The 14,867-nt window shown below is 32.6% G+C and overlaps 2 protein-coding genes across 4 annotated transcripts; one reads left to right on the top strand and one right to left on the bottom strand.

The window, feature by feature from the left end:
* The first annotated feature begins 3,315 nt into the window (after positions 1-3,315).
* LOC112008240 (protein LOW PSII ACCUMULATION 1, chloroplastic) lies at positions 3,316-10,480 on the top strand. 3 transcript variants are annotated; one of them, XM_065768546.1, is made up of 7 exons: positions 3,316-3,677; positions 6,573-7,145; positions 7,520-7,570; positions 8,032-8,196; positions 8,940-9,014; positions 9,093-9,132; positions 10,290-10,480. In XM_065768546.1, exons 1-4 carry the CDS (start codon positions 3,445-3,447, stop codon positions 8,171-8,173), a joined length of 999 nt encoding a protein of 332 aa, XP_065624618.1. In that variant the 5' UTR covers positions 3,316-3,444; the 3' UTR covers positions 8,174-8,196; positions 8,940-9,014; positions 9,093-9,132; positions 10,290-10,480. The 3 variants fall into 3 exon arrangements, with proteins under 3 accessions (XP_065624618.1, XP_065624617.1, XP_065624616.1); XM_065768545.1 differs by having other exon boundaries at positions 3,320-3,677; positions 8,977-9,014; positions 9,093-9,202; XM_065768544.1 differs by having other exon boundaries at positions 3,320-3,677; positions 8,977-9,014.
* A 126-nt stretch (positions 10,481-10,606) lies between these two features.
* Positions 10,607-12,209, bottom strand: LOC112008241 (photosystem I reaction center subunit IV A, chloroplastic). The gene is made up of 3 exons (XM_024040577.2): positions 11,851-12,209; positions 10,956-11,021; positions 10,607-10,860 (listed from the first exon to the last, which is right to left on the bottom strand). The coding sequence occupies exons 1-3, from the start codon at positions 12,091-12,093 to the stop codon at positions 10,756-10,758; spliced, it is 414 nt and encodes a 137-aa protein (XP_023896345.1). The 5' UTR covers positions 12,094-12,209; the 3' UTR covers positions 10,607-10,755.
* Positions 12,210-14,867: the final 2,658 nt, after the last annotated feature.

The following is a 14,867-nucleotide window of genomic DNA, read 5'->3' on the forward strand; positions in this document are numbered from 1 at the left end:
TTTTTGTGCTTCAAGCCTAGATATATTTAGGAATTAAAATTCATAAATTTTAATTAGTGTATAGTTGAATAAATGCTAGTCAATTTTACTCTCCACAAATCAATCTAGAAAGTATATATCCTCGTGTGATTATAGCCCGTTAGGATTCATAAATTCTCGGAAATCAGATTTCATTCAAAAATATATTGAACAAAATACAAAATTATACACAAAAGGAGGAAAATACCCCATCTAAAATTATAATATCTTATTTAAATATATAGATTTTACTGAAGATAAATTCCAACAACAAAACCAAATATAAAGGAAAATCAGTGATGAATTCCATCCGAAACTAAAACTTAAAGTAGTTTTTCTTTTCTTTTTTTGATGACTTAAAGTAGTAAATATTTTAATGAGCGAGCAAATATATAGATTACCAAACTCTAATCTTTAACCCCAAAAAAAAAAAAAAATCCCACGTTCGCACAAAACACAGTACCCTATAAATCAAGACGCACAAAAAAGTTACAGTATTAACAATAATAGCAGTAGTAAGTAGTAACTATAATATAAAACACTGAAATATAAAGGGAATCTGCAACAATATATACACGTGCAACTGTCATGGCTAATTTTTCAGATTTTGGTCAAAATTTTACTTGAAAAAAATACCACAATAAACAGTTAAAAACAAAAGAGCAAAAAAAATTAAAAACTCCCCCACATATTATTATAAATCATAAATATCAATGGATAGATTTTACTGAAGATCGTTAACCCAACAAATTAAACTGTGGTGAATTCTATCAGAAACCAAAACTGAAAGTAGTTTTTTTTTTTTTTTTTAATAATGAATTAAAAGTATTAATTTGTATAGAACAAGCAAATATATAGATTGCCAAACCACAACCTTTTAAAAATAAAATTAAAAAAATTAAAATAAACAAATCACACATGCACAAAACACAAGTCTGTTTAAATCAAAACTCATCCAAAATCCAAATAGGCAGATACACAAACAAGAAAACTGACAAGCATTAATCCAGAAGAATAAATAATACGAATTAGGCATTCTTAGGTTGATTAATGCAGTTAGCAAGGCCTTATAGCATATATATATATATATATATATATATATATATATATATAACTTACATTTTATAACTTATCTATTTAGACCCTCCATCTTCTCACTTATTGAGATGCAAAATTAATGATAGGAATGTATTTGTCATGTATTAGGATTTGAATCCGGTGCAATACCTGGGGTATTGCACCAGATGCAATTGCTAACAATGGTTGATATTAATAGTTACAAAAATCAACTTTCAATTTTAACCATTAATTAAAAAAAGTTAACAAAAGTAAAAAGTTAAAGTTAAAAAGTAAAATGTAAAAAAAAATTGTGAGAGAGAGAAAGATGAATTGCACCTAGGGTATTGCACCGAATCCTAATCCCATGTATTATCGTCCATAAATACCACCGATTGATGTGCAAAAGAATTTTGATTTGCCTAGGCCATGGTGTATGCTTCCATGGCGGACATGCCTGAATCTTGTGGCAAACTGTTGAGTTTAATGGTATAACCATTAATTCTCAAAAGCCTTAGAGGTATAAAGATTAAAGAAGTTACAAATTCACAATATAAGAAAATATTGTGAAAAATAACCTATGCATCACCGATGTCGCACCGTTGCCTATCTTGACTCTTGAGTTTTCCGATCTTCCAATTGCGTAGATGGTCTTGGATCCAAGCTGTGGGTGTGAAGTCAATTCATCAATAAATAATTAAAGTTTTTTTTTTTTTTTTTAAATTCAAGTTCGGTTAACTTCCTCTTTGCAATTGAAAATATAATTAATTCCTTAATCTTTCTTTGTAAAATAGTCACCCTTTTTAGAAATTTTAATAATCAAACATAATTTTTTTTAATTTATTTACAAAAATTAGGTTGTGTACATTATATTTTTAGCACAAATTAAATATTACAAGTTGTACAATATAATTTTGCCATGTGACTTAATGGAAGTACATTAAAGTTGTTAATATTGTTTACTTTAAAATTATTTTGATCATTTATTATAATTTTGTATTTTAGTAATATTTTAATAATATAATAAAATTGTATTCTTGATTCTGCACTTGTTTGCACTAAACAATTTAGGAGTAGTTACACTCTCTCACTTGAGGTTTGAGGTTTGGGAGAATGACACTCCATTCCAAACCTAAACCAAAAAAAAAAAACAAAACAAAACAAAACAAACAATCTCCTCCCTTCAGCTTTGAAGAAGCTAATGTTCCCCCTTTTTATTTATATTAATAATGAAATATTCTAAATTTTTATAAGAATCTTTTTACAAAATTTAAACATTGTTAGTAAAAAAATAACTAATAAATTTAGAATAAAAATGTAAAATTTATCAAGCACTCAAACATTTGCAAGTTTGCAATGACAAATCTCTACATAACTTGTTGAAAAAAGAAATAATAATAATAATAATATGCAAATTCACACTTAATATTTTAAAATACACATTAATTAAAAATTTAAAATAAAGATTTTTAATTATGAAATAAGATCATTTTAGAAATCTATCCCTTAAGCAAAGGGCAGGTTAATATACAACATTTTTTAATATTAATTTGACAAATTTTGTCAATCAGATATCAAGAGGAAAAATGTTTATTTCTTTCAAATTTTAGATGGAGTGTCATTTTTCAAACCTCAAATGAGGGAGTGTATTTACTCGAATAATTTAACATGTGTCACATGTCTAAAATTTAAGTATTTTTGTCATATGACTCACTAATTTATCAACATTATCAATTTATTTGTTAAACTCTATTAAAATTTTAAGAAACTCACTAATTATTATGATAATTTCCTTATTTTTTTAATAGACAATTTGATATTTAATTTAATTTATAAATATTTAATTTTATGTAATTAATCAATACATATATTAAGCTTACAATCCCGTCTAATTTAAATTGGACTAATGTTATAGACACAACAATTTTTATAATATTATTTACAATAAATGATTTGATAATTTATTTTATAAATTATCATTAGAACTCACTACTAATATTACTTTATTATTTATCATAAACTTACTTTACTACCTTGAGTCTCTCTCTTTAAGACAATGCCCAAATCATTACTGTTTTGTACAGGTTGGAACTTACCCCATGGATATGACCTTTGTGGGTTTTTATTTTTTGTTGGTGTGAAAATTAGTGCAAATCAAGACTTATTGTGTTAAGTGAGGGTGGAGTTGGGGACTAGGGAGGTGGTTAACGGTCAAGCGTGCGTGGCACTACTGTGGTCATCCAAATTCCATAGTCCAGTCCACACAACAACAACAGAAAGCACTTTTCTTTTTCTTTGCACTAAGCACTGACTCTAAAGCAGTTAAGTTAACAACAACTGAGAGTAAGTGCCAAACTTCCACCAACAACTATGGCTTCCTTGGCAAACGTCCCCTACATTCTCGGACCCCCAAATACTCATCACAAACCCCACAACAATATTAACAACAACAACAACAACAACAACTTCAAATCTCTCTGCCACCATTTTCCATTTCATAGGAACATCTGGTGGGTCTCGGCTACCACTGTCACACCTAAACGAAATTCTTCAACTATCACCTGCTTTGCTGCTAATAAGCCATCCTCATCCACTGAAATCAGGTTCTCTCTCATATTTCTTTTTACTGAATTTAAATTTGGGAGTTATAGCCATGGTTGTTTCTGTTTGTTTGAATCTCAAAATTTATTCGAATATTCATTGTTTTTTCTATGGTGTATGATTGAATATGGATACTTAAGTGTCTAATTGGCATTCAAATGGACCCTTGTACATGAAAGATATTAAGGGTTCTTCTATCATATAATGGGATGCTTTTAATTTTTTGAAGTATGAAATGTATGAGGATTTGGGTATGAGATATATGAGGGAGAGACATGATTACCTTGTATATGATGAGGTAACATAATATATATGTAATTTTGATCAACAAGATTCAAGGGAGGTCATATACTAATTTGAAATTGTGGAGAGTTTTTTTGGACGTGGACTCAGAGAGAATTATTTGTGGAATGATGAAACCGATGGGAGTGTGATTTCTATGTATTAAGTAGTTGAGAATGTGATACCTGATATTATGTAGATTGTATCAGAATGGATTGCATAAATCTGTGTTACATAGGCATGCACTAAGTTCTACATTAGGTGTGTACTAGATCAAATTGGTCTATATAAGTGATTACAAAGAACCTCAATTGTGACTAATCTTTTTTAAGGTATTGCCCAGATGATACTAGCACCTTCCTTGTGACAAGGGATTATAGTAACAATGCATAGTTGATTATCATGGGCAGTGAAAGGTTGAAGCGGATGTTTTTCATAGAAATTTAGCTGGATTGGAGAAGTGGCCTTTTTTGGTGTGTTTGTATTTATTTTTATTTTATTCTGAAATCTGAATACTCAACTAAGTGTTAATTATAATTAATTGGAGGCCTGTCCTCAGTTACCTGTATAACAGTCACTTCTTCGTCACATCTTATGAATATGGATCCTTTTGGTGCATTTTGCAATTGATGCATCTAATTGATTTTAAATAGTTTGTAAGATGATGGTTTGTTGTGTGTAAGCCCAGGATGTCTGTGGAACACCCAAAGATTTGGAATAGTTTTGAGGATAATGAGTTGGATGAGTAATAATAAAGGGAATCAAGAAAATAACATGCTCATAAGAACTTGTAGTTTCTACAGCTAAAATGAGTTAGTTGACATCATTTGTTAATTGTTTAAGCGGAGTGACATGCAGCATTGAAGCATTGTGGTTGGCAAAGAACACAAAAAATAGAAGGGAATGAAGAAAATTAGTTTGGATTATGATTAGTGGAGTTTATGCCAAGGATATGTTACAGTTGTACTCAAAAGAGGTGGAATAATACCCTATTGGGTTTCTTCTTTTTATTTCTTGGTTTTCTTTTCTCTTATATTTTTATCTTGAAAACTTTTATTGGTCTAATACTTTGCTTGGTGAGAATTGAGAATTATTAGATAAGATGTATGAAAGACTAAAAATGGTGAATTAACCTGTTGAGCTGAACTCTGTTACCATGTGTTGATGACATCTTGGGAACTTCTATTTCCATTGGACATGAGTAGGGATTCTATTAGAATTTAGTTTTACCTACCAAGATCTTTGTAGCTTAACTGGCATCTCCTAGTATTTTCAACAGAGACATTCAGAGTTCAGATCCCCCCACCTCTGTTGTAACTATTAAATTATTAATAAAAAAATATTTTCTCCATTTCAAATCCATTTATCAAGTTGAGTTCAGTCCCCTATATTTTTATGCCCTGATTACCTATACTAATAGAAAGGGAATAACCCTCATTTGGTGTCATATTTTGAATACTGAAAATAACCTTAGAAAAAATTCCATACTTAATAGAAGATCAAAGATGAAAAACTAAGGTTAAAGTAGTCAAAGAAAAATTCAATAATCCCATTTTTAGTAAACTACTGTCACTCAACTTCCAACAATGTTCCCCCTAATGTCTCATTTAGTTTCTATTTCCTTCTTTCTTTCATTTTCAGCCTCTCTCTATCCTGTAACTAAATAACTTCTGAATTCTATTTACAATGTCTTTTATCTCATATGCTTGTAATTGTACTACATTCTCAACTATTTTTAGATAGTTAAAAAAATTGTTAAAAAAATTCTACACGCATTGTGTGTGCTCCCATCTAATAGTAGAATTAAATTATGATTTGCGAGAATGTGTTGTCTAACCCTTTATTTCCTTGTTAACATGAAGATACTTGCACAAATTTAAGTATGGGTCCCCTTTCTAAATGTTATTTTACATTCTGGTGTTAATTCAGTTTATCTTTATGTTGAATACTTAATTTTGCACACTAAGATAAGGTTTGTTTACTAATGCATCAGCTTAGGATCTTTACACTTGTACTGATGCAAATGAAATGTTCTTTAACATGGTATTGTGCTGACTAGTTGGTCTTGTGTTGCTGCCTGCTCTTAAAATAAGCTTTTCTATGTATAAGCAGCCATAAATTTGATTACATTTCTGTTGTCAGCTCTCTTATTTAATTTATATAACTGGACAATGCATGTTGTCAAAATTATGGGACCTGGTAAGTGGTGCAGATCAGACTACAAGAATAATCATTGTCATCTATATCTTATATGACTGTTCTCCTAGATTCGACATTCTGCCTAACTGTTAGTTGTAATAGCTGAGACAAACTTTATTCTCCCAATTTGTCATACTTATTTGTCATGAAATTACAGGCCTCATACGCTTTGGCATATCGTACAATGCAACTTTACAGCAATTTTGTGTACTAATTAACTTAATTGTGTGTGCAGAGGACATGCTTTTTTAAATAGAAGTAATTAATATACATATTTATTTATATCTTAGAAAATGAGGTTGGTTGCATGTTCAAATATCTTCTCTAACTTGATTTCTTTTTATCCAATGCTTCTGCTATAAGGTTCTCTTTAACATGTGAGGCCTCCTGTAATCATAATTTTATTTGTTCTTCAGTTCTACCACCAGGATACGGAGTGAAGTTCTTACTCCCTTTCGGTCTGTTCGGATGTTCTTTTATCTTGCTTTCATAGCAAGCGGTGCTCTTGGAGGATTTATAGCAACCACACAATTGATTGCTGCATTAACAAATTCATCAAAAACAGCTGATATCCCTGAGATGTTGAAAGGTCTTGGCATAGACATTGGAGCAGTATCTCTTTTTGCATTCCTTTATTATAGGGAGAACAATGCTAAGAATTTGCAAATGGCTAGGCTCTCAAGAGAGGAAAGCCTTTCAAATCTTAAGCTCCGTGTGGACCAAAAGAGGATTATCCCAGTCAGCTCTTTGAGAGGGATTGCTCGGCTTGTAATTTGTGCTGGCCCTGCATCCTTCATTTTGGAGTCTTTTAGACTAAGTGAACCTTTCACTGAAAGCCTTTTGGACAGAGGGGTGCTTGTAGTACCCTTTCCTACGGATGGCAGTTTGCCTGGTTTTGAAATTGAAGAAAATGAAGAGACAAAGGAGATTACCACCAAAAGAAAGAGACTCTGGCAACTGGCTCCTGTTTATACTTCTGAGTGGTCCAAGTAAGTGACAATGGTCAGTGATCAATGGTTATGTTCATTTGGATTGAGGTTTTCAAAGAGAAGGATTTGGATTTCAACTTTGTGGAAATATGTTTCTATTGATGAAATTTATGGATAGATTTGAGCTTTATTAATATGGATTTGAAATGAGGATTAATATTTCATTTCAAATCCAAACCATCACAAGTATTTTTGTTTGAGAAAAATCTCCTAAGTTCAAATCATCATGTTTCGTTAAATATATATCTAGCCGTTTATACTAGCAATTGTTCTTCAAATCCCTTCATTTTAAATCCTGAAATCCAAACACAACCATAGTGAATTTCAAGTTTTTGCTATTTATTCTCTTCTAAGTTGGTTGTTATAAGCAATAGGTGGTTAGCTGAACAGAAGAAGCTGGCTGGTGTCCCCTCTGAGTCTCCAGTGTAAGTTTTTCTATCCTGTTACTTATACCTTGAATAAGAAGTTCAAATGACACTCTCCTCCCATTATAATGGAATAGAGGATGAGGTCTTGGGTCTAAAATCCAATGGTGCATGTCTACCTTACCAATAATGATTAAAAAAAAATTTGGACTAGGAAATTCATTTGTTCAAATTGCATATAGACACACCTTATTCCAGTTCACACCCGGCATAAGAATTCCAACCCGCCCACATTCTTTTCTTATTTTCTAATTTCATTCTTTCTTTTGTATTTGACGAGTTAGTGATCAAATACAGCACTTTAAGATCATCATACATCAGTAGACATTTGCAGCAAAGAGTTTATTTATGTCCTTCAATCCATATAGTGGGCTGTAAAAGTTGTGCTTCTGGGATCTTTGAGAAGTTAACTATAGAATGCTTTCATTAAGAAATTTTGTTTAATTGTATTTGTTGTGCAGGTATCTATCACTACGATTGGATGGTCGTGTTCGTGGAAGTGGTGTTGGTTACCCTCCTTGGAATGCTTTTGTTGCACAATTACCACCTGTAAAGGGAATATGGTCAGGCATTCTGGATGGCATGGATGGAAGAGTTCTTTGAAGAATCTGTTTCCATTTATGAAGGTTAATTTCTCTTCAAATTGATTTAATTATGATAGCTCACTTTAGTCCTTGATTCCGATGGAAGTTAAAATGCCTCCTTGTTGAGAACTTGGGATTTTTTGTGGTTATTTATTCATCAATTCTGTATTCTTTTTCCTATGCTCTCCTTGAGTTCTTGTCCATAACATCATTCTGTTAGAATAGGCACTTCCATTCTTGCATTTAACATTTAGGCCAAATTTGTTTCTTGGGAAAGTTCCTTTTTTCTCCTTTGAGAACAATTAGAGATTGATCGTTAAAGTCAATGGTGTGCTGTTGCATGTGCTTCTTAGGACATCATGCTGGCTGCAAAAATATAAAATTGGTGGAACTATTTCCTTTCCAGAATGTTTGGAAAATATTTCAATTGAACAATGTAAATCTTGACTACGAAAACTTATATAGTTTAAGATCCTGTTAAATGTCCCAACAATCATTCTTTGCTGAATCATGATTGTTCACAACACATTGAACCTTGGGGACCACTAAGGGGATGAATAGGTGAAATTGCGAGTGCCATGGTTAACACGTTTGTGATAAAAAGCCATAAGACTCTTTCTTTATAACTATTTGCTGCAAATTAAAGATAATGATACCAATAGAATGCTCAATATTGAATATTAATTCTTTCCCCACCCATTCTTACAGTGGACCATTAGGTTTGTTATTCACTCAGGCCAACAAATCTTTTTAATCTTGTGTAACTAGTTCAATATTTCTTGCAGTTTGTTGAATAGATTCTGACATGCTTCCACCATTCAGGCAGAAGCTTTTGGATGTAGGCAACGGTGCCAATCATGGTGAGGAGGCATTGGCCATTTCTTCATTTAATTTGTATATTTGGATCCTCTGCCAATTCTCTTGCTCTTCCACTGCAGAATTTTCAAGTTTCTGCCTGCAACCTTATGGTCATACAAGGTTCGACCATTTCATTTTTTGTTTTAGAAAGGCTATATAATGAATCTGTCTTGGCATTGCTTCTATTTAGGTACAGGACAATTTTGTTATGCCTCAATTTTATCATTCACTTTCCTTGTATGCGGTTCATCATTACATGCGACTTCTACCAAAACTATGTGCCAGGATGGATATTATAATGGACAAACAAATTTGCTACTTTTAGGATTATGTGACCAGGAAGCTTTTTTTCTTCTTAGATCAATATGATTTTTGTGTCTTGGAACATAAACAGCTTTTGTTGAGTCCATACTACTCTTTAAATGCAGTTGTAGTTCCTGTATAGACTCATTCTTTGTTAAGTTATGTCTGTAGTAAGATCTGCAAGGGCTTTTTTTTGCTTACGTTACAATGGAAGAAAACCACAGTTTTTATTCACGAAACAATTTGCAATTAATTTAGGAATTACAGCTTTGTCTGCACAGGGGGAAAAAAACAAGGCAGAGAGGGAGAGAGTGAGAATGAATAAGAAAGAGAATATTAGAGGCATATTTTCTCAGTTAACACATTTATTTAGTAGGAAAGTTGGGAGCTGTGCCTCAAGATGTGGAAGTTACTAGTTCAAATCTCCCCTTCTTCCTCCTCTTGAGGCCATCAAAATTCTAATGGGAAAGGAACATGTGCGTTTAAAACATACTTGGGAATTCATTGTGAATTCCAAATTATTTTCTGCTCTGAAACTATGACACGGAAAATTCATTTGATGAGCCAGTTTCATAAACCGCTTGCAGGATAGCTTTGAAACTGCCTTAAAATAAATTTTGTTGCTCCATTCAAGATACAAGCCCATAAATTGAACCCAATTCGTACATAGGTACATAAGAATTATTTCCACATTCATTGAATCATGCTTTTGCTTCCCCACCAAACAGGCTTGGCTCTTTGTTTACACCTTATACATTTGACAAGGTTTGCTGTGCAGCATGTATTCTGAAAAGGGTGACACCAAACAGCACTCATCATTCTAATAGGGGTGGGTACGGGGATTTTAGGCTTTGATGGGGTTAGATTCTATCAAATGTTTTACTTAGTGAATTTGGTGAAATATTCCGATCTAAAAAATGTATGTCAACCAGTGTATGCTTCCTTATTAACATTTTGTTTATGTTATTTGCCAGCTCTTGATTTATAGAAGGAGGATGAACAAGCAACCACAAATTAGAATCTGAAGGAAGTTCACTAAAATATGAGGTGTAATAAATGTAACTGTCTAAGTATGGCTTCAGTATACTTTTGTTTTTGGATAAAGGTATAACTATGGCTTCGGTATACTTAAACCTGTATAAAAGGAACTTATTTTTTGCTTTCACTTTTTGGAATTTCTTATCTGTTGTTCAAATTGTGCTGTCACTGTGCATAAAGAATTAATGATGGCCTTGATTTTAAAACTGGTTCAAATCACAGCTAGTGTAGTATATGTTATGGACAATATCAATTTGGCTCTTGGCAGCATTTGTCATAACATAATAAGGAAGAAGAAACAAGAAATCACAGAAAGAGTATATATTCGTCACACAGACAAACTAAAACTAGAGACTAGAATAGTAGGAAAATTACAATTACAATTACAATACTAATCATCACTCATTTAACTTCTTCAATCTCATCCAAAGCATAGTTATTTGTAGATACATTTGCATAGTTAACTTTGTTGAATCGGACCACTACTGGGTAGCGAGTCCTTGGGTCCTGTCAAATGGATTTAAAACAAAGAATCAAACACTTTACTTTTCCAAAAAAAAAAAAAAAAAGTTGGAACATTGGAAGGGAGAGAGAGCACAGACCTGGTCAACAGCTACAACAGATCCAGTGCCATTGTACCAGTAGGACTCCCTCCTAAGAATCTTAACCTGCAGAAGGAAAGTACATGAAGAAAAATAATAATAATAATTTGACCAATGCTGTTTAGGCAAAATCCAAAAAAAAAAAAAAATCATTTGGCCATTGGTTTTTTTTCTTCGGCCCCAAACTCAAAGAATACTAAATGAATGTGATATTAGTATATGTTAGTGAAATAGGGTAGATGATTAAGAATTAAGCTAGCAAGGATAGAACAGAAAACTGGTAAAATGGAAACCAAAAGCTTTTGACCATATCTAAAATAATGATCCTTAGGGATCCCTCCTCACCATCTCTCAATTTCTTTGCTAGCATGGAATAAACAAAATGTTATTTAAGAATAAACACTAAACAAGAATGACCCTCTTACTATGGCTATGAATAGATTAATTTTATCAACAAAGAGACTAAAGACTCCAATAATACTCAATGGGGCTCCAAACTGCCGTTTTTTTCATCCCCTCTTTTGGTTAAAATCTCGTGTTTTATTTGATTTGTGATCTCCTGTGTTTGTACATAGTTACTAGTAAAAAAATTAAAGTGGTTGCAAATAATTTGTAGGTTAAAGTTCATGTAATTTGCTACAAAAATTAAAATTACTAGAAAGGAACAATTTGCTATCCCACTGAAGAAGTTCATGTAAAGTTCATAAGCATGTATAATCTACCCCTTGCAATAAGTGCTATGAAAGGCACTTTCACAGTTTTTTTTTTTTTTTTTTTTATCAATTAGGTTTTTTAAATAAGGTTGGTTTGGATATATGACACACTTTCACATTCCAATTTGATTGGCAAAAAACTCGTATGAACAGTGAAATGAAACTGAGGATTGGGTGCTGACCTTAGTGCCTCTCTTGGGTCCAATTGGTGGAGGCTTAGGCTTAGGAGCTTCACCTTCAACTGGTGCTGTAGCGGTTGCTGGTGGAGCACCCTCCTCAGCTGCCCTTACAACCAGCCTTGATGAATTGTTGTTCTTGAAAGGGAAAGATAACATGTAACTCCTTGCACCTGAAGTTGTGTTGCTTGTAACATTTGGTGTTAGCCCAAACCCAGAAGCAGCTGATGCCATGTTACAGCTTGCCATGTTGTGCCTCTCTCTCTCTCTCTCTCTCTCTCTCTCTGTGAAAATTGAATAAAGCTTAAAAATAATCGTGTGAGGAAAAAGGATCAAAGATCGAGAGGCTTTGAATGAACTAAAAATTATGTGCTTTCGGGGAGAATTATCTGATCTTTTGAAAGTTGGACAAATCGTTTCCTCCACTAGGGTGCTGCCACCTATGCACCATATCCCACTTCTGTGGATAATGGGATTACATGTCATCTTTTAATATCTCGTGGACGCACTCACCGGCAGTTTTTGTCAGCATTGTTCATTTACTTTACGTGTGTATGGCTTAGGCTTAAATTGTTCATTTCATTCGGGACCGAATGATTTTTTAACCCACGTCACAAATTTTTTTTCCTTTGGTAATGGCTTGGAAATTCATGTCTTTCGGAATCTAACAGTTTGACCACCAAAAGGTTTAGAATGCTAATTCAATTCTCATACAAAGCTATAGCCTTTGCAATGTGGCATATAAAATAGCTTCAAAGGTCCTAACGAAACCGTGGCAAGCTCCTATTAAATATTTTGATCACCTTATACTAAAATGCATTCGTCAAAAGCCAATTCATTTTATCACCGCGCACCTTTAGTATAATGGTCACTTTATAAATATAAGTATTTATGGAGTATGAGAAGGCAAAGGCTGGAATTCAAGTTTCTAAAAAGAAGCTTCACACACATATACACTTAAATTAAATTAAAGTATAATTTTTATTTTGTATAAAATAATTAAAAAAAGAAAAACAAAAAAGGCGAATTCATCTTAGACAACCTCATTTTAGCGCACAAATTCATCTCCATCATCAAAAAGAGAAGGGTTGGCAATTAAGACAAGTTGCACTAAAGTTTGATCTAAGCAAAACCTATGACAAATTAAGCTGATATTTCACTGAAACAGTTCTATTCCAGACGGGTTTTAGTCCATTGCGGATACAATTAGTTATGTAATGTGAATGAGCATCCTCTGTCCCAATTCATATACTACCAGTGAAGTTATGACATGCGTCTCTTTATATATATATATATATATATATATAATTTTTAGCAATGCTAGCTAACATCTCTCTTATTGACTAACTAAACTTCATATATATATATATATAATTTTTAGCAATGCTAGCTAACATCTCTCTTATTGACTAACTAAACTTCGCAATGTTATCGTCACTTTAGTTCACGAAAGAAGTATGAAAACGAAAAGACGAGATGATTTCTTTAGCAAACTAAAGTAACGTTAACATTACGAAGTGTAACGTCTGTTTGGGATTCGCTTATTTTGCTAAAATTGAAAACTTTTTATTGAAAGTAAAGTTAGTTGAAATAGTATAATATAACCCATAAATAGTACCAAAAAGTACAGTGAGATCATAAATTGTAGTAAAAATAAGCTGAATAGTAAAATAAGTTAGCAAAAAATAAGCTATCCAAATGCAACCTTAGTCAACCAATAAGAGAGATGTTAGCTAGTAGTGTTAAGAAACTAAAGAGACGTGTGTCATAAGTTCATTAGTGGTACATGAATTGGAACATGATCAATGGGACATAGGATACTTATTCATGTAATGTGTATGAACTATTTTCTATGGTATCAAAGTCAATAGAACCCTATTTGCCTCCTTCTACCCCAATGTGGTCTCAGAGACAGGAGAAATTATAAGATTCACATGATGGACAAGTGATGTGATCCACCATTCTACTAAAAAACTGCCACTTATTTAAAATTGTTTGTTAGAAAATTTTATTAGACAAAAATTAATTACTGACTCAGCAATTTTAAATAAGGGGAAGTTTTATAGTGGAATGATGGACAAGTGACGTGGTCCACCAGAGGACTCTATAATTTCTCCAGAAACGGGGTGATCCACTATTCTAATCCTTACTAATCCTTTGTGCTAATGTGCTGTCATGTGCATTGATGCACATGGAACAACAAAGGACATTGAGAGGGGTTGCACTTAGCAGGGGGGGACCTCCCATTTCCCACCTCCTATTCATAGATGATATTTTTATGATTTCACGTTCTTCAAGAACGAAAATCAAACAGCAAAAAAACTTCATAACTCGTTGAATTTTTATCGTCATATCTCCAACCTATGGATGAATGGAGCCAAGTCAGCATTAGTTCTCAACCCCAACTACAACCACCAAACATGGGTGTATATATATAATATGCTTAACCCTAAACTAACCATACACTAACCACTGACGGCTTCACATGTAAGTCAAGGTGGTCATAAGACCACCCTAACTTGCAAAAAAATGTATATATACACTTGCCAAAAAAATGTCATAGGTTAAACTAACCTATTGTGACCACCCTAATAAAAATATTGAACATGCTGATTAGGGAATTACAAAAATTTGGATTCAACAAAAATAACAGTAATATTACATTTACAACATGTTCACAATAATTTCACAACAAATCCAATATTGGTAAGTTGTTACTAATTTTAATTTATGCCCAATACTAATATTATTTTTTTACCAACCAATAACATTTTTTTACATAAAATTTATTATAAAAATGTTGTGGACATAAGGTTACTTCAAAATTAATTCTCCCCAAACTGACATAATCCTTAATCCTTTTTATTAAAAAAAAAAAAAATCATCGCTACCCGAAACTCCATAAAGTTATAGCTTTCAGGGTCCTCCGCTTCGGTTTCTACTTCATCCACAACTCCAGCAAGAGAGACTATATCTTTTGCTACGCCCATTGAAGAGCTGCGAATAGGAAGGTCGTGGACCTG

The sequence above is a fragment of the Quercus suber genome, unplaced genomic scaffold, assembly GCF_002906115.3.
Source record: "Quercus suber isolate HL8 unplaced genomic scaffold, Cork oak 2.0 scaffold_956, whole genome shotgun sequence".
NCBI classification, from domain to species: Eukaryota; Viridiplantae; Streptophyta; class Magnoliopsida; order Fagales; family Fagaceae; genus Quercus; species Quercus suber.